The sequence below is a fragment of the Lagopus muta genome, chromosome 7, assembly GCF_023343835.1.
Source record: "Lagopus muta isolate bLagMut1 chromosome 7, bLagMut1 primary, whole genome shotgun sequence".
NCBI classification, from domain to species: Eukaryota; Metazoa; Chordata; class Aves; order Galliformes; family Phasianidae; genus Lagopus; species Lagopus muta.
Genome location: NC_064439.1, coordinates 47,149,608 through 47,169,916, shown reverse-complemented (window position 1 = coordinate 47,169,916; position 20,309 = coordinate 47,149,608). Strand labels below are relative to the sequence as shown.

Genomic DNA, 20,309 nt, shown 5'->3' with positions numbered 1-20,309 from the left:
TTATGCTACTGTGACTTAGAGAGTAGTTCTTAAGATCAACCAAACCATTGCAAGCCACTTTGCAAACTGCAATAATTTTTGCTATGAAGTAAAAGAAAATATTCTTGAGTGGAAGCCATATGTTGGTACTTTGGCATTTCAAGGTTAATTGTTTCAGACCTTTTTTTATTTTTTATTTTTTACACATGTAATAGGAACCAAGGAAAGCAGCAGATTTCATTTCCCACCGTTTCTTTAATCATTCTCACACATCTCAGGAAAGTACCAGCAGGTCCCCTGAGGAGCAGCATCTCCAAGAACTCCCCAGAGAACGATGCACCTCTGCCTCACACATGATTCAAGCCCAGGTTCTAAATGAGCTCAAAGTTGGGTGCAAGAAAATTCTGTCAAGTCAAATAGGCACTGACTGTCTCTCAATCTTCTAATGAAACTGAATCAAACTCAAAGCATGTTGTCATGTCTAACTGTTAATTAGGCAGCAAGTATAAGGCATCATTCCTAAGCTGAATTGTATGATTTATAACATAAGTAAGGATATCTATTTCCTATTACATTTGACATTGCTCAGCTAACATTTGTATATGCTCCCAACATAAGCAAGAAAAATGTATTAAAATTTAAAAATAAACAAACAAACAAAAAAGAAACCTTCAAATGGCTGTAGCAAAAGAAAAAGTTATATAATTGTCCAAAATAACTATCTTGGGAAAGACATAAGTCACTCCAAAAATAATGCTTCCTATTTATTTCCTCCGAAACTACAATAGGTACAAAGGGCAAAATAGCACTATTTGATTAAGCAAATTCTCAGCTACAAGACATGATTTTTCAATACAGTCATGACCATTAGCAGTACATTTTTGCCAGTGATGAATAGGAGCCTGCATGGCACACTTGTAAAAATTTGTGTGGTCCTTGTCTGGAATGTGTCTTGTATTTCACATTGCTGTTGCCACTAGTGAAACACACCAGTCACCACCGCACTGTGCTCACATCCACTGCTTGGTCTTCAAAAACGTTCAGCAAGTGTTGATGTATGTCAATGAGCGCCATTTTTTTCCGCGTGGAGGAATTCAATTACACACTTCTGGTTCATCTGTGCTTCCATGCCAGATGCAATTTTGTCAAACGGCCCCTCTGCTGCCAGCCATTGCATAGCAACAAAATGTAATGGGATATTGGTGGGAAGATTCAGGCTGCAGTGCCATACCACCAACATCTGCCATTGATGACATGGGCCAACGTGATAAAATAGGAGGCATTACTTTTGGAGTAGCCCTCTTACTTAGATTTAGAATGTGTAGCTGTGGAACAACAAACACTCTGTGAACTTCAGTGTTCATTTGGAAGTAATCACAGCAGACCATTCCCTTTAGCTTTATCAGAATAATCACTCTTAACTGAAATGACTGCCACACCGCTCATGCCCTCAGCAGGATTCTTACAGAATTCAAAGTCAACTGTCTAGGAATTGCTGGGGAAAAAGAAAATGCTGAGTTCTCTAAAATCTATCTAAATGCAGAAGTAATTCCAGCATAATTTCTTCTACTCAAATTCCAGGTAAATGGCATCGCATGCCAGGTAAAGTAGAAAATTGGACCAAATAAATTGCATATTCCACTATACATACATCTTTCTCCTCTAGAGAGGATTTAGAAAGCGTAATTAGACAAATCCAAATGGCAAATTGCCAGTATCAACAGTTATAACTATGTATATTTCAGGGGATTACAACATGTCAGGTTCTGACTATATTATTCTGAGAGCTATTGAGGAATTTGTGATGTTTGAATTGATCATTTATCAACTGCATTGCACTGAAGACAAAACTGCAGGTGCTGAAGTGAAAAAGCATAACTGGTGAGTCAGTAAACTAAAAAACTGATGGTACATAAAAGCAGTTGTTCTAACTCATATAACATCACAAATATGGAATAATAGGAAGAAAGGAGGGATGATATAAGAAAAAAAAGGTCAAAATGTCAAATCTCACAAGTGACCCTGCATTTAAAAGTGAAGAGAGACACTTTCCATTTAGTTAGATTAGGACCTGTAAGTCTTGTTAAATCATTGATTTCAAATGATTATTTGTGTTGTCTAAAGACTAGAAAGAACGAAGATGAGACACGAATCAGGCCACATTAAAAAGAATAATTACAATCTCCTATCACCTAATGTAATTGGAAGTATTTATGTAAGAGAAAGTCGTTGTTAAGTAGCTAAAAAACAGGCTATCTACTTCCTTAAGTACATATATCTTCCTGCCTTTGCAACTTCTTTAAGATTTCTTAAACATCAAAGCTTATGCTTTCACTGAATGAATGTATTGAATGTTTTTATGCTGGCTGACTAAAACATGCTCATCTTTTAAAAATAATAATAATAATGAGGGGTTGCATTGTTCTAGAACTGAAGGATATCAATGAAAAAGTCTTTGCAGCGGCACCGACAGTAAGACTGGAAATCTTAGCTGTGCAAGTTTTGTCAGAGGGAGTAACTTCTAGCAGACAAAGTCCCAGGAAGAAACTGCTACCAGTCACCAAACTTGTTCCTCATCCTACGGCTAGACTCGGAAGATTGCATGAGAAAACTGGAAGGATACCACTTCCAGTGCCATGCTTCCTCGCAATTGTGCTTCCTGCCCCCTCTCACCCTTGCAAAGCAAATGGCGCTCTGGTTTCACACGAGCCCCCGTGCCTCCCTGCGCCTCCCGGCCCCCTTGCCCTTCCACTCGGGCAGGAAGCCGCACGGACCCACTGAGCGCACACTCACGGGCGGCGGTGCCGTGGCGAGGCCGCTCTTCCTCCTCCTCCTCTTCCTCCTCCGTGAGCCGGCGGGGTTTCAGCACCGCGGACAGCGGCGCGGCGGGGGGCTCCGCGCTCACCCGGTGCGGGGCGCGCCGCGACCGGCCCAGCGCCGAGCTGGCGGAGCCCATGGTCCGGCCCTGCCTCGGCCCCGCTCCCGGGAAGCCCTCGCTGCCCGCTCCTCCTCCCTGCGGGAAGTTCGGGGCACGGCCGGCCCGCAGCCCCTCCTGCAGGCGGCTGCGCTCCCGGAGAGAAGAGGGAGGGGGGGAGCCGAGGAGGCTCTCCGGCACCGCCTCCTCCGCCCCTCGGGCACGGCGTGGCTCCTGGTGAGCGTCCCTGTTGCTGAGCCCCGTCCCGGGGACGGGTGTCTGCTGTGGGATGGGAAAGTGCGATCCGCAGCAGGGAATTCACGTTGCCTGCGCCTAGAGAGGTGTGAAAAGAAGCATCGATCCCTCATCTTTCTCCTAAGGGAGCAGGAGTAAATTCAGCACTTTTTACTACTTCTTAATGTCGTTCTTTGTCCTTGAGTCTACCTCTGAGGGTTACCTTGCCATAAACAGAGGGAAAGGCAACGGTACTGTAGGGTGTGAACACAGAGCTGAGGTTATTTGTGTCCTTGCGTACATAACTTTTACTTCCTTGAACAGAAAAACTTAGACATGGGATATATCCCCGCCTGCCTTTGCGACTTCTTCAGGACTCCTTAAGCAATGCAGCATCCAGGCTTGTGCTTGTATTACTCCTGACTGAATAAAACACTGCCTCTAGCAGACAAGATGGACTAGATGATCTCTAGGGGCACCTTCCAACCTCAACTCCTTTGTGATATTGGAATATGAACTGCCATAGCATCACTAACCAAACTGTATTTGCAGCTTACAACAACAGACTGTACTACAATTACAGTCACCAAATGCTATAACAACATCACAGCATCACTACCACAGTTCTTGCACAAACTGGACTTTCTTCAGCTGCTGGAGACTTCTGAATCTGACTTTAATTCCCTATCTGTTAAAAAGGTATCATAAAACTTCTCCAGGGCACTGCAAGTCCTCGAAGTATTTCATTACTGCAGCAATTGGAAGTGTTAAGCGTATATACTGAGATGTTTAAGATGACAGTGGTAATATAGCCACACTTTCCAGAGCATCTGTACGTAACACTTTAGTGCTACCAATCAGCAACATGAAAGTAACAGCTAGTTTTATCTCCATCAGCATGGAAGTCCGATAATTGCAGCCTATTATTCCATTTCTTGTCTGGAGGGAAGACAGCACTTCCTGAAGCTGTTCTGCTCTTCCGTGCTTGCTGCAGCAGCCTGGTTCTCTCATCTGTTGTTGTGCTCCTGCAAGCAAGATCCCAAGGCAACTCAGCACTGATGTAATAACTTCTGAGTGGGAATTTCTTGTGCTAGGGCCGTCCTTCTTTCCTGGACTTCAAGTAGAAGGAGCAAAAGTACTGATGTTGTAATGTTGTAAATCACTGTTGATTTATTAATTAATCCAGACACACTTTTTTAAAGAAATTAAACCTTTCCTGCCCAACTTGAAGCCAAATTGTACCTATCTGTTACAATTCCACCTTTAGCCATGTGCCCCTATGCATTTTTTCCTCAAAGTATCACAAGCAAGCTCTAAATACAAGGTTTCCATAAAACTCCTTCAGACACCTACCACACTCCACACTGTACACAAACTCCAAAAAATCAACATCACATTTGTTCCTGACAAGTATCTTTTGGTGAAGTATAAACTAAAGCTGCCTTACAGTCATGTTACCAATGCAATGGCCAGAGTGGATATTACAGTTAAGGACCCAGAGGCTGTTATTGTTCTGAAATGTAAAGGGAGTGAAATTAGAGTCCATCACGGTAACAGATCTGAGTTCAGTTTCCAGCTCTGTTGGCAATGATCTTCTGCTGGTTTATTTCAGCCTAAAGGAAAATTGTGTGTTCAGGATCACTGATTTCCCCATCGTTTTTAAGGCCTTAGATCCAAATAGAAAACTGCCCAAAGATGCAAAGCTAATGCAAGTTAATGAAAAGATTTGTAGGAACAAATGGCTAAAAACTCCACCCCCACTGGGGGAAAGAGTGCAGCTTTAACTTCTTACCACTAAATGCAGATCACAAACCTGCAGGAAACGAGGTTTCATGTGTTCATGGAAACAATAAGGATACCTGTCTCTTCAAATGAGTCGCCAGGACTGTGCCCTGTTTGCACACAAACATTTGTCAGCAGAGGAAGAGACCTGAGCTGCATGCTCTGCCCTTCCTCTTGGCCAGGCAACCAGCCTTCTGCCAGCAGGTAGGACATTGTATCCCTCGTGGAGGCACACAATAGGAGAGGCAGATAGGTGACACCAAGTCTGCTTGTGATACAAAGTCAGAAAGAGGAGCATTGCTCAGCAACCAGAGAACAAGCAGGGGGGAGGAAGAGGAGTACAAGGGGGGGGGAGAAGAAAGAGCACTCCTGTTCTCCCTCACCAGCAGCCCACCTATTTTAATTAGAGCTATCTGAAGGAGTACTAAAATAATACAGTGTCAGTTTGACATGACAGGCTTTCAAGCAGCAAAGCCAGATCTGTGATCTGATCTGAATCCAGTGTGGATTCAGGCATTGCATTCTTGCTTTATCTGCTGCTTTTCTCTCTCCTAAAGCATATAAACCCCATCTTTCTCTTGCAGGCTGGTGGGTTTTGCCTGTCCTGCATTACATTACCAACTACCCTGGTTTCAGCTTTGACAGAGTTGATTCCTTTCTTCATGATGTCTTGTAGGATGCTACGTTTTGGCTTTGGGAGAAAAACAATGTTGATAACACACCCATGTTTTAGTTGCTGCTGAGCAATGTTGCATGGAGCCAAGGACACTTCAGCTTCTCAGCTTCTCATACTGTCCTGCCAGTGAGGGGGGTGAGGGGCACAAGGAGCTGGGGGGTGGGACATCACCAGGACAGCTGACCTGAACTGGCCAAAGGGATTTTCCATACCGTATGACATCATGTGAGGGGAACTGAGTGGTGGCTGTTGCTCAGGGACTGGCTGGACGTTGGTCAGAGGGTGGTGAGCAATTGCGTTGTGCATCACTTGTCTTGTTATATTATTGCTTTTGCTATTATTTTCCTTTTCTGTCTTGGTGAATAGTTTTTATCTCAACCCATGAGTTTTGTTTTCTTTGCCTTTTTCTCATCCCACTGGGAGAGGGGGCAAAAGAACAAATGTGTGATGCTGAGCTGCTGCTGGCAGCACAATGCAACCTCGAGACTCAGCAGCATCCTGCAACCGTGCTACTGCACAGAAACAAATCCCCTCAGCCCCACCAGCCCCTGCACTGATCATCTTTGTAGCACTGCTGCGTGATCTCAAATGAGATCCAGTGACCTCAAATGATGAGAATGAGCTGCCATTTCCTCCTACATGAATAGCTGTGAGCTATTATCTATATGCATATTATATTCATGAGCTCAGACTCACAAACCCTAAGAACACAGCTGTGTGGATTTAACAATAAATATTTGCTAATAAACAATCTATACTGAAGCTCTTAGGTTTATTACATAGTTATATGATTCTTGAGTAGCAGGAAACAACTCTGCACATGTAATTTTAGATGCAGAACACAAACCATATATAATAGTAGCATGTGTGCATCTCAGTTATTTTAAACACTGTGTGTATTTTAATATGCTCCATGTGTTTTAATGAAGTAGTGTGTAATACACATTAAAACTCTCAGAAGATTTTGGAGGAGAGGAGAAAATAACCGAAGAGGTGCAAACACACTATAGGTGCTAAGACAGTCTTGTCTCCAAACATTTTCCTACTGCCCTGTTACAGACATCTGTATTTTAGAACAAAGCTTTTACAGCCTTTCCTTCCTGAATTTCTGATTCTTTGTGAAATATCTGCAACAACCCATGAAATGTCACCTAACACTACAACATTAGAAGAAAATTCCAAGTCGTAACATTCTCACCAGACAGCACTGGTAGTGGAATTCTTCCCTTAGAAAAGTCATGTTTCAATGGTGGATCTCACCTGCAAGTTCAGAATTTCAGCACTAATCATTTCTCCAAATATTCACAGTACCCAACATCATTACATCCTTTGAAATTTTGCACAGAGAGGCTAGTGCAATCAAAATATGCAACTTGTTCCTATTTGCATTGTTCTTCATCCATCCCAGCTTGGCTACAGCCATTCCTTGATTTGGTATTTTGAACACCATTCTACACAAGACCTATAGTTTCCTCACAGGGGAGCAGAGGGCAGTGCTGACCTCTGTTCTCTGGTAGCAGCAACAGGGACCGAGGGAACTGTGTTGGGAACTGCTGAGTACAAACCCTTGTATCCTGTAGTCAGAAACACCACACTCCATTGATAACAGCATCCACAAGCTCTGCCCTGAGCTCTGAGTAAGATTGAGACATTATCTATGGAATAGTTATGTTTTTGTTTTTTTATAATTGATTATTAAAGATCCACATAAGCCCTGCTCATGGTGCCATGGGGATGGCCTTTTTCACTGTTGTGAAATGCCCTCAGTACTGTGAGCCCTTCTTTTCCTGGGACACTGAGTCCTGGATGAAGTGGTCTTTGCTCCAGCCAGGAGTGGCAGGGCTATACCTGCAGCCCTGGCGTAAGGTCCCACTCCTGCCACCTACTCCAGCTCCCCCTGGGGCTCCTCCATCTCCCTGGAGATGGGCATGGTGGGATGTGCATTGAGATCCCCAGGAGTTGTGTGGGGAGTGCTGAGGAGTTCCTCCTCAGTGGGACTTGCAGGACTGCCCGATGGAGCAGGGCATGAGGTAGCAGCGGGCTGCAAGGAGATTGCCTGGTGGCTCTCTGCTTTGCACTCTGATGGCAGCGTGATAACACAAGGCAAAGAGCCATCTGCCTGCACTGAGGAGTGGAGGGCACTCATAAGCCTCCTGCAGAGCCAGCAGGTGAGTTGTTTCCTCCTGGTCCACAGGAGGATGCAGCAGGGGCACAATGTGTGCTTGCAGGCAACCATGCAGGTGTCAGAGCCTCCAGTTACAGCAGATGAAAAATGATTCCTCCTTGCTCATGCCCTTCCCACTGCAGTGGGCTGGGAGATGAACAGCTGCTTCCTTGCTGTGCCACTACAGCAGGGGCTTCACACTCCGAGGAGGCCACTGTCAGTGGCTGCCCTGCAGCAAGTAGCAGTATCCCAGACCCTCAGCCAGAAACCCTCCTGACCCTACAGCTGGCCCATCTCATGCTCCCCTCTGGCACAGGGTCAGGCATCAGTTGCAGCCCTAGCAGTTTCCTGAACCTCAGCACCCACCCCACAGTTACTGCAGGGCCATGCCCCCACACTGCTCACTTCTGCTGTCTCAAGCGCACTTCTTAGGGCCCTGCTGCCTGAGCCAGGCAGGACCAGGGAAATGCAGGCAATGCTGTAGGGATGGGCGCTGAAACATCTCCCAGAGCCCCACAGCACAACCCAAGGAAGACCTGCTAGTTTTTCCAAGCCTCACAAATGTGCTCAGCCTGAGACAAGACAAGCCTGGCTGGGCGAGGCTCTACTGTGCCCCAGTATATGCAGTAGAGGGCCACCAGGTCACAGTCCATCGCCTGGTGCCATCACACAACATTGCTTTGTGAATTCAAAACCCTTGCTTGGTGTTCAGCCCAAGGAAAGCTAGAGACGGACTCTTCACCAAGAGTACAGCGATAGGACAGTTTAAATTAGATAGTAGATTTAGATTGGATATTTGGAATAAATTCTTTCATATGGGGTCATGAGGCACTGCAGTTGTGGATGTCCCAAGGTCTGGCTGGATAGGGCACTGAGCAGCCCATGGTCTAGAGAAAGGTGTCCCTACCTATGGCAGGGTGCTTGAAACTAGACCATCTCTAACATCCTTTCCAACCCAAACCACTCTATGAACTCTAATTACTAGCTAAGTGTGTGGATAATTAGTTATACATAGCTAACAAAGAATGTGTATCCAGTATGAATAGAACACAGAAACTCAGTCTCTTTCCTACAATAATATGGCCATAATTACTAGCCATAACTGCAATTTCTCTACAGCAATATAGCCATAATGTATTCATTCACTCTTCCCTCAAAATGACCCTAATAAGTAACAGTAGCATGAAGCTTAATTTAGCAATTGCTGGGCAAAACAAACAAACAAAAAAAACCAAACTTACAGAATACTGTACAGCAGACCAAAGAACAATTCACTCTGCCTTAAAACCCACTAACATTTCTATTTCAAGATGGCCCCATTACTTGATTTTTTACATAAGCTTGATGGGGGATGGGATGGGAAAATCTGCAATGCAAGAGAGGCTTAATTAAAACGAGAGACCTATCCACTTTGTCACCTGGGACTATTACCATAGTGAAATACTTTTTATAGGCATCAGCAACCTAACAAACACATGCCAATTATTTGAATTAAAGTGGAAATCCTTTTGCCTAAGTGCTTGTGACACCACCCATCCTTTGGGAGCTTCCTGCATGTCAAAGAAGTAAATAGAGAAATGAAGAAAAAAAATAAATCATGAAATCAGCAGGAAAAAGCTTCCTTGCACTTTCAAAGCAACAGCCGATGGGACTACTAAACACAATGCAGATCAGACCACTCCAGAATACTTTCAAATTTTCAGCTCATAGTTACAAACCTTTCCATCTTACAATGTGAGTAGCATTAAACGTGAACAGCATTTGGAAGAAATGAAACTGTCTTCAGAGTGATGTCTGCAAGTCATGAAGGAAAATGCCCTCCTGAGACAATGCTTAGCACGTTCTCTGAGGGGAGCATACAACCAACAGAACAAGGAAGCAAAGGAACACAATTTCTATTTTAATTCCGGAAGAAACAAAATCCTGACAGCATAAAATATCTGTGCTGCTTGAATAAAACTCCTGAAAGAAACATGTTTCCCTTTCCCTTTGAAAGGTTGCTTTTAAGCCAGTATCTGTTTTTTCCCTCCCAACACAAATAAACCCTACACTTCAGCAATGCTTTCAAAACACTGCATGGCATACACTAAAATATGTATAGAACTACTACGCTGGCTAGAAATCTTTGACGTGCTCCAGTGAAAAGACTCATTTCTAGGAAATAAGGATCCAAACAAAGATGTTTTAATCAAATACATGTGTTTTTTGTTTTGTTATAAGTATTTTAGTTGACATACTTTTTAAAAAGCTGGAAATGAAAAACCATTCAGGAAGTCAGCCATAGAATTCTCAGGTTGGATAAGACAGTAAAGATCATCAAGTCCTACCACAACCTAACCATACTACCTTAACTCCCCACAACTAAATCATGTCCCTGAGCACCACATCCAGTTTTTAAACACATCCAGGGATGGTGACTCAACCACCCCCCTAGGGAGCCCATTCCAGTGATTAACAACCCTTTTGGTAAAGAAGTTTCTCCTGATATCCAACATAAACTTACCCTGGTGCAACTTGAGAACAGTGAGAAGAGACCAGCCCTACCCTTGCTGTAAGCACCTTTCAGGTATTTGAAGAGCAGTAAGGTCTCCCCTCAGCCTCCTTTTCCCAGACTGAACAGCCCCAGTTCCTTCAGTCTCTCCTCACAGGCCATATTCTCTAAGCCCTTCACAAGCCTTACTGCCCTTCTTTGGTCCTGCTCCAGCACCTCCATGTCCTTTCTGTGCTGAGGTGCCCAAAACTGAACACAGCACTCGAGGTGAGGCCTCACCAATGCCAAGTACAGGGCAGGATGACTGCCCTGGTCCTGTTCACCATTCCTGATACAAGCCAGGATAAATGTAATGCTTGGATTCAACAATGACAACTGCAGATGATATATCCAGAAGAATTAGGCCTTCTAGGCAAGAAATACTCAACATATGTCAATCTGAAACCCAGCTAATAGAACACAGCTCTTTGTCAGATACAGCAAAGCAAAAGGACCCAAGGCTACTTCCTCACAGAATTCTGCTCCCAAACTCCTTCCTTCAACTCTTGTTTCCACTTCTGGTAATGGGAAGGTAAGTCATTTCCTCCTGCCTGAGTCCATACTCTACCCTATGTATCTGTAGCAACAGCAGGCACCCGCAGTTCTTCACCAAAGAGCTTCAAACACAGGAATCAGGTAAGTTGTATATGATGGAAGTACAAGCTGCACTGGACATGATTCAGAATCAGATGTTTGCTCACCTGAATGATCAACACATACACCAATGTCTTACTTCATAGAAATTCTCCTGAAGCAGTAGTTACCCCCAGCATCTGCCAACTCCTTCAATCACAGGAAAACTAAATGAGAGATGACCTTTTGACTAAACTGACAACCCTGAACTCTAAGCTGCCATGTGCAGCTCCTAGCTTAAAAGTATAAACAGCACCACTTAGTGGTGAAGATGAAATCATCACTGATATGAAAAGTTTTACCAGCCTTTTACTGCTAAATATGGACTGAAGTCTGGCCTGTCTGCTCTTATGTGCCAAATATAGTTAGCATCTTTACTGTAAGAAAGTGCATGTACCAAGCAAAAGACGGCCAAGAGAGCTGAAACTCACACAGCAGAGCCAAAGGCTGCGGAGCATCAAATGGATGCATTCACTTGGCAAGCGCTACCAGAATCCTACAGCACTTTTCCACATGGCTTCTGGTGCCACAGCATGAAGCAGAGTTTAAACAAAGGATCCACCTTTGTGTTGACTGTATTCCAATTAAGAAATATGCTCGTATTTTATATAGGACTGGGCCATAAATGAATGCAATAAACAGAAAACCAGAAAGCTGAACGTAACTGAAACACGGTTTTAAACTGATTGATGGAATAGAAAAACAGCTCTTATAATCTGATGCTCTTACATGACAAAATACAACACTTAACAAAACAAAAGCCTTTATTCTGAGCAAATCAGTATGTCTTTACAAGAAAGTCATGATTTCAACTTACAAAGTCAGCATTAGCAATGCACCTTTCCTGAACAGGAAATCTTTGTTTTTTATCAAATGTCAAAATTGATAGTATGTAAACAAACAAACAACCAAAAAAACCCACCCACACCCCAAGGCTCTGCTTAGATGATGTATAACGTGTCTTCAGAGACGACATCTGTATCAATTTATACTTCAGGTCCTTCTCCCCCAGGAACCAGCTGCAAAAGAAGAAGATAATTTTGTCTTAGCACCATGGATTTGAGTTATTCAAATTCATACATGACAGTTCTTCCTTTAAAACATTTTAGCAGGTAAGAACTTCACAGTAGACCACAAAAATAGTTTTTCGATTCATTATTGTCTCAAAAAAGGAAGTCAGTCACTAAAAGAGGAGCGCAGGTCAAAGAGAAACTCCAAAATACAAAGAACACTTAACAGTGTGCAGGAAGGATTCCTAAATAACACGTAGTATATTTTTTGTCCTTGTTATTCATTCCAAGACGATGATTCCATCTCGGAACTCTACAGTTTGTTTTCAAAAGGACAAAGAATCATGTCTCCTTTCTAGAGCATTTCTTCAATTGCCGATTCTTCTCCAGACCACTGCTATGCTGAAAAGTTCTTTTGCTCTTTCTGACTTTTGTGATAAGCAAAGCTTCTACAGGTATATATGTAAGACTGAACCTTTCTACAGACAGTAGGAAACAAGCCAGCACAGTATTTTCCTGTGAATAAAGAGCTGAGGAGTAAATATAAAAGGAAATATCAAAGAAAAAAGGTAAATAAAGGTAAAGGGAAAAAAAGATCAAACATCATTTTACTTGTATTTTCTTAACAATGAGCAGCACACCTCCAAAATACAAAGACCTGGGGTGCGCTTGAGACAGAGTCAATAATTTTATGGCATCGTTTTCTTGACGTAGTAAGATGTACCCTTAAAAGAGGCACAAGATCCCCAGTACAGAAGCACAGTTGGGTTTTGCTGAATATGTGTACTTTAAGGATCACTAGCACCTTCTTCAAGGGAAGAATGCCTCCGGACCAATTGGATGATAATTATTTTACCCATAAAAGCAAGAAAAGGTTTTGAAATTAAGTCAAAATAGCGTTTACTCAGAATGGTGAGATAGCAATGTGGAGATTATTCCCCATTCACACAGAGCAGACAGACTCAAGTCAGCCCTCCTCCTCTCTTGCCACCAAAGCACAAACGCCCTTATGCAGGAAGTCCAGATTTTGCAGCCATCTGTGCAGGTAAGCAAATGAAGCACTCCGAGTCTGCTGTTGTAGTAAAGTATCTAAGAATCTGCAGAATTCATTTAGTGATGCATAACTGCAATATTATTGTTTTAGTACTGATCTACACACATCAGTAATAAGCAAGAAGTGCTTCTGATTTGTTATAGTCCAACAAAGCGCCATCTTATTATTTTTGTCAGTGCTAGACATCACATGATAATGATTAATAATAGCCAAGTAACTTAACAAGCCTGTAAGCATCCAAGCTGCTGCAAACACATCTGGACATAATGGATGTATCCCACTCCAGAGACTTACAGACACTCATGAGTTAAAAACCAGACTCTTCCAAAGATTCCCTCACACACCTTATTAAAAACCAAAAATGCATTTACCAAAATAAAATTGTCGTCATGCTCACACTCCTCTTGTCATGCATTTTAAACTGTAAAATACATGAAATGTAGCAATAAGATCACATTTCCAGCATCACTCATAAAGACATATGCCTTGGAAACTAGGTAAATAGCTCAAGTAGTTGAATTCAATCACAGATTTACAGGTAAAGAAAAGAAACACAAGCAGACTTTTTGCAGTGATGACTTACCATTGTTATGTTATTTCCATTTAGCAAAATCTGGTCTAGTTTTGTGATTCTTCTGCCTTCAGGCGTGATCTCACTGAAGCAATATTAGAAAAAAATATGAACATATAATCATCAGCAATGGTTACAGTTTTGACTGCAGCACTGATGCAAATCCACATATTAAGATGACATTTACTGGGAATAACACTGCAGCATCATCTTGATACACTGACCCCCTAGGCAGGGAAAGTCACTTGGCAACTAAATAAATTTGTTGTACTTTTCTGTTCAGCACATAAAAACACAGATTTGCCCTCTAAAACTTGGCAATTTCTTCAATAACACTGATCCTCAAAATAGGTTTCAAAGAGCAACGCTGCATAAGGTAAAAAGTATTTAATCCTTTAGTCTGACAACTTATTAATTAACTAGCCATTGTGGCAATGTAAAAACCCCAACTGGAAAGTTCAACAGAGAACCCATGCAAAATTAAGGTTACAAACTAGGAATTTGGCTCTGAGCATTCACTGAAATAAATCATGCAAAACCACTCTATGACATGGCTGTCCTGAACAGATCATCCTGTATAGTTTAGGTCCAGGATAAAAACTGCTCAGTTTGTAAGTATTTGTGTTTGAACAGACCTTATACCACATTCTTTCTGAGGAAAGCCAAGTTTAAATAGCAACGAGAGGCAAAAGCAATACTTACAATTCTGTAACATCTTCTAATACCATATCTGAAAGTTCAGTTTCAAGGAGAATAAGGTCCAGATTTCTTTTCATAGAATGACTTAAGTTGGAAGGGACCTTAAAGCCCACCCAGTCCTCAATAAAGACCAACCCCCTGCCATGGGTAGGCTGCTACCCACTACATCATCCTGCCACAGGGCCCATCCAGCCTGGCCTTGTACACAGGAACAGAAGCATCCACAGCTTCTCTGCGCAGCCTGTTGTCAGTGCCTAAGCACCCTCTCAGTGACAAAAAAATCCTCCTAACATCTAATCTAACTCTCCTCTCTTTAATTTAAAACCATCTCCTTTTTCCCATCACCACCAGACCATGTAAAAAGTCTCTCCTGCTTATAAGCTCTCTTTGAGTACTGGAAGGTCACAGTGAGGTCTCCCTGGAGACTTCTCCAAGCTAAACAATCCCAGTTCCCTCACCCTTCCCTCATAGGAGAGGTGCTGCAGCCCTCTGATCACCTTCATGGCCCTCCTCTGCAGCTGCTCCAACAGCTCTGCATCCTCCCTGTGCTGGGGACCCCAGGCCTGGATGCAGTGCTGCAGATGGGGCCTCACAAGGGCAGAGTTGAGCAATTCATTTCTATTTTACACTAAACTATGATTTTCGCTGCCAAAAAACACAAACAAACAAACAAACAAACCCAGAAGCAAACCAAAACCTGATACCAAACAGCTTAATATAGTGAACAATAAACGAGCTGAGTCCCCCCGTGAAGCTGATGCCCACAGATAACATCCACCAAAGGATACTGACAAAGTCATCAAATCCCAGCAGCGTCCCGACAATCTCCTTATCGCTTTTCATCACGATATGGATGCGAGAACCTATACATTTGTCCACAAGCTCTGTAGGCGTAAAAACCACAACAATAAAGTGCGTCAGTGTATTTACACGAACCCAATCGACCCAGAGGTGCCTTCCGAGGCGGCCGAGCCACGGTACGACGCTCCAGCTCCCACCATCTCCGACCGACCGACAGGAACGGCTCCCTCACGGCAACGCTACTCCCGCCGCACGTATTTCCCCAGTTACCCCCTGTCATGGCCTCCCCCACCGCGGTCACGGCCCTCCTCCCTCCCCGCCCGACCCCACGCGGGAGCCCGCCTGCAGCGCAGCGCACCGAGCGGCAGGAGCTGCGACGGGTTGGTGCTCGCGTTGGCCGCCATATTGCCGCCAGACCTGGGCAATCGCTGCCGCTTCCCGCCGAAGTAGAGGCTGTGGAGGGCGGGACGCAGCCCTGAGTAGCAGCCGGCAGAGCCCTCGTTCGGCCGCCGCCGCCGCTTCTCCCCTCTAATGGTGTTTTACCAGATTTTCACCTCCTATTTATTTCCAAGGAGGAGTGCAATAACACTGCTCAACAGAGCGATTTCCCAGCTACAAAACTGTTTTTCAACATAGTCACCACCATTAGCTGTGCATTTTCCCCAGCCAAGAGCAAGAGCCTGCATGCTGTGCTCATTAGAATCTGCCCCAGTGAAAGTGACACACAGTCACTGCTGCCAGTTTGAATGGACTGCCTGCTGCTCTGCTGTGCTCACACGGAACCATAGAATCACAGAACTGAGTCGGAAGGAGCCCTTATGGGTTATCTAGTCCAATGCCCTGCAGTCAACAGGGGCACATACAGCTAGAGCAGGTTGCTCAGAGTCCCACCCAGTCTGATCTTGAATGCCTCCAGAGACAGGGCATCCACCACCTCTCTGGTCATAGAATCATAGAATCGTAGAATGGCCTGGGTTGAAAAGGACCACAGAGATCATCTGGTTTCAACCCCCTGCTATGTGCAGGGTCACCAACCAGCAGCCCAGGCTGCCAAGAGCCACATCCAGCCTGGCCTTGAATGCCTGCAGGGATGGGGCATCCACAGCCTCCTTGGGCAACCTGTTCCAGTGCCTCACCACCCTCTGAGTGAAAAACTTCCTCCTCATATCCAACCTAAACCTCCCCTGTCTCAGTTTAAAACCATTCTCCCTTGTCCTATCACTGTCCACCCTCGTAAACAGCCATTCCCCCTCCTGTTTATATGTTCCCTTCAAGTTCTGGAAGGCTGCAATATGTCTCCCTGAAGCTTTCTCTTCTCCAAGCTGAACAATCCCAGTTCACTCAACCTTTCCTCACAGGAGAAGTACTCCAGCCCTCTGATCATCTACCTTCGCTGTAAACAAATTTTTCCTTATACCCATTTGAAGTCTCTCCTCTTTTAGCTTGAAACCATTTACCCTTGTCCCCTCACAACAGGCCCTGCTGAAAAGTTTGTCCCTTTCTTTCTTATATCCCCCCTTTATATTGACAGGCTGCTATCAGAAGCCCCAGAGCCTTCTCTTCTCCAGGCTGAACAGCCCCAGCTGCCAATGGGTGCCATTTTCTCCACAGAGGAATTCAGTTCCACACCTTTGTTTCAGATACACTTCCATGTCAGATGCCACTTGGTCAGACTGCCCCTCCGCTACCAGCTGTCACACAGCAACAAAATATATTGGCAGGAATATTGGCAGGAAGGTTCAACCCCTACTGCCATACCACCAACATCCACCTCTGACATCATGGGCCAACATAATAAGACAGGAGGCACTACTTTTAGAGCAGCTCTGGTATATGGCTGAATTTTTATTGATATCTATTAGATATACATTGAGAAAGAAAACTCCAGTAGGAACTTCTTTTCTAAGAGCTTCTGTTTGGTTGCAGCTCTTCCCTTCCTTCCTTTTTCATAAGAAACAACCATGTCAGCTGTGAAGAAGGATGCTGTCAATCAGTTTTCCTGGAACAGGCTCGCACTGTTCAGTCCCACATTTAACATTTTTATTGCCTTAGTGAGAAAGAAAATTTCAAGCAGTGAAAAAAATCCAATCATCTATTCAGAGAAGCAATAAGCCACCATTATTCAGCAGTATCATGGAGAAGCCTCAGGAATGCAAACCCATAGCTGTGAGAGCAGTGCTAGTCTGCCCTTTATTTAATGAACTGAGGATGAGTTCTAAGTACTCCCATTTGTCTTCTCTTGCTTTATCTCATTTCTGCAAGAGATAATGGATAAGGTTGGGTTCTTTTTTCCCCCCTTTTTTTTTTTTTTAATTACATTAAATATCATCAAAGTAAGTTGCAGAATAAAATCAGTAAGAATTCATTCAGTTGCCAGTGCTGGATTATTCCTTGCAGCTTATCTTTTGCTCCCTAAAGTATATATAATGGCACCTTTGTTGAAACGGAGGAACAATACGTAATTACACGCTTTATTGTTATAATTTGAGCCTCTGTGTATTGCGTTAGCAATGAGATTTTCTCTGAGCACTGTTCTTTTATAGTTCTTTTCAAAAAAACCATCTTCCTCTGATTTCCACAGAGGACCTTAGAGACGTGAGCACAATCTCTGCTAAGTGCTGATGGATTAAACAAACCGAACCAAATCACCAAGGTTAATGAGGGAGCGTGATCAGGGGGCAGGCAGTTGAGGATCGTTCATTTTTGCCTCCCTAAATTTGCACTCACTCTCAGATAAGCCTTTGAACCATCTCTCTCAGGTTACCATAATACACATTTAACAGCAGAACAGCATGAGCAGCAGCAGCACAAACTCGATTTTGCTGATTGACGTTCAGCAACCAGAGTGCACTGACATCATATCGGGCTCCAGCTCGGCCTGCCATGGGCCTGCACGGCCTCCACCCGAGACGAGGCAGTGTGCAGATGCAGCTCTCTGCACTGTGACGGGGCTCTGAGTTAAAAGAGAGAAGAGCTCTCTCTCTCTCCCTTCTCAGCCGGCAGCATCCCTGCTGAAATTTTAATAAAATACCCTTGAATTTTAATAAAGCACCCTTAAATTTTAATAAAACCAAGCACTTTTCCACGCGGGTCTCCTCGCAGCCGAGGACCGCCGGGAGCCGGGGGACACAACGCGGCTGGGGGCAGGGCGAGGGGAACGAGGGCGGCCCCGCCCCGCCTCCTCCCGCCGGGCGCTGCGGAAGCGCAGTCGGCTGAGGTCCGTCCCTCCGGTCTTCGGCACCGGGAGGCGGAGCGAGAGCCCGGCCCGGGCGGTATCCTCCCGAGCGGCCATCGCCGGGCTCCATGGAGAAGCGGGGCGCGCCGCTGGCCGCCCTTCCGCGGGGTCCAGTGCTGCACATCGTGGTGGTGGGCTTCCATCACAAGAAGGGTTGCCAGGTGAGGGGCGCGGTGCTGGGCCCCGGGAGCCCGCCCCGGTTCCGGGCTGGACGAGCCGCCGCCGGTGCGGGCTGTGGGGTGCCGGGGCCGGGCGGCAGCGTGCCGTGCGGGGCTGCCTGGAGGAGACGGGGCCTCCCGACAGCCGTGCACCGCCGGCGTCCCGTAGGCCCTCCGTGTCCTGTGTTTCGTAGGTGTTTTGTGCCCTCGTTGCGTTTCCTCCTTCGCTCTCCAACTTAATCTTGGCGAGGCTGTTGCAGGAAGGATTTTTTTTTTTGGCATTTGATCTAATTCAAACTCTTTTTTTTCAAGTCTTACATGAAGGGATGCATCTGACATTTAAACTTCTGCAGTCGTTGCACGTTCTGTGACAGGGCAGAATCTAGGAACCTGAGGAGATTGCGTTCTCTGCTTTGGAAGGCAGCGCCGTGCTCAGGAAAGCAAATAGTTTTCAAATGATGAATAACTTCTCATCACATGATTGCTAGTTTGTTTTTAAATGTTGTGGAGCTCCAGGGTAACTCCGAATGCTTGGTCTTTTCATTCCTAAAGTGAAAGAAAACCCTAGGAATCAGATTTTGTTGCCCAGCTCGTCTCCAAATGTCACTCTTTTATTATACAGCAGGTACTGTAAGGTTGGGCTCGACCTGCAGTGAGTCTGCAGGACTAGCAGCCTTTCTTTAAGCAGATGGTTTTTTGAAGCGGTCCGGTATACTTTGGTTGCTGGAGAACTGAAGCAATCCAGTTAAGGGAGCGCTGCTGCAGCAGTGTGCTTCAGCATTTCTAGAAGTTCTTTAGAGAGTGACAGAAGGCAGATCAGTCTTTTCCATGGAGCTTTCTGTCTTTACAAGCGTTCTGAAAGCATTATTTTATGCTGTGTTCGCTATCTGAGAACTTGTTCTGATGTGAACATCATATTTGTATGTTACCCAGGAGTTAAGTTAGTATTTGTTAATAATTCAGGAAATTAAACAAGCTCAGGATGATAACATGTAAAAAAAACAAACTGTCATATCACGGTGGCTAAAGCTGAGGAGTGGTCATTCATTGTATGCGTTCTTAAATCCATTTTTCCAAGAGGTCTGCATGGTTTTATCATGCATCCTTTCTTCTCGAGGCATCCAGCATCTGTTCCTGGGATCAGTTTCCAGATGTAATTAGATCACCTTGGGTTGCAAGGTTTGCAATATTTAGCAAGTTGCTTTCTTGCCAAATACTGCTAAGAGATGAAGATCCATTGAGTGTCTTAGGAAGAACACCTATAAAGGTGCCCTTGCCCTTGTTGTTGGCCACTTAGAAAAAACAGAGGTTGGACACAAAAGTGGATGTGGCTTTCGTCATATCTGAGTTTGTACTACTTGTAACATTATGCAGGTTGGATGCAATAGCAAACCAAAACTATGAATAATATCGAATTGTACCTTGAAGCCAGTGATATGGTTTTAGAAGTGATTTTTCAAGTGTTGTCAAAAAATGGATGGGAAGAACTTCAAGTTTTCTGTTTTTCTATCTTGAGACATTAATAGGAGAATTTGCAGAGGGATTTGTAGTTCGGGAGGGAGAAGCAGTAGCAGTGTCACCAGAATAAGAGCTGCAGGAATATAAGTACGTTTTTTAGAGCCACAAACAGCCTGGCTTTCTGAAGGAAAGCCAACTACAGCAGTCTTCAGGCACATTAATGTAAAAAGAACTGGATGAGGGAAGTTGGTAAGCGGAAAGGGAGGCTTATTTCTTTCAATCATATGCAGATTATTTTAAACAAATTCTTTGTCATCTTTTTCAGTGAAAGTAATGATATCAAGCATGAGAATAAAGATGGGATGGGGAGGCAAAGCAGAAGTTCCATTGGCTTGATTAAAGAATTCAGAT

General features: G+C 44.3%; 2 protein-coding genes across 4 annotated transcripts in view; one reads left to right on the top strand and one right to left on the bottom strand.

Annotated features, from left to right (window-relative positions):
* Nucleotides 1-11,658: 11,658 nt before the first annotated feature.
* LSM5 (LSM5 homolog, U6 small nuclear RNA and mRNA degradation associated) lies at nucleotides 11,659-18,151 on the bottom strand. Of its 3 annotated transcripts, none has more exons than XM_048950814.1 (5): nucleotides 18,126-18,151; nucleotides 15,035-15,130; nucleotides 14,250-14,277; nucleotides 13,560-13,632; nucleotides 11,659-11,931 (listed from the first exon to the last, which is right to left on the bottom strand). In XM_048950814.1, exons 2-5 carry the CDS (start codon nucleotides 15,087-15,089, stop codon nucleotides 11,899-11,901), a joined length of 189 nt encoding a protein of 62 aa, XP_048806771.1. In that variant the 5' UTR covers nucleotides 15,090-15,130; nucleotides 18,126-18,151; the 3' UTR covers nucleotides 11,659-11,898. The 3 variants fall into 3 exon arrangements, with proteins under 3 accessions (XP_048806771.1, XP_048806773.1, XP_048806772.1); XM_048950816.1 differs by lacking the exon at nucleotides 18,126-18,151 and adding an exon at nucleotides 15,465-15,574; XM_048950815.1 differs by lacking the exon at nucleotides 18,126-18,151 and adding an exon at nucleotides 15,406-15,513.
* A 98-nt stretch (nucleotides 18,152-18,249) lies between these two features.
* AVL9 (AVL9 cell migration associated) overlaps nucleotides 18,250-20,309 on the top strand; it is a 35,141-nt gene continuing 33,081 nt past the window's right edge. The window contains exon 1 of the mRNA XM_048950791.1: nucleotides 18,250-18,443. Coding sequence (XP_048806748.1) covers nucleotides 18,351-18,443 — 93 coding nt within the window. The 5' untranslated portion in view covers nucleotides 18,250-18,350. The remainder of the gene's footprint in view (nucleotides 18,444-20,309) is intronic.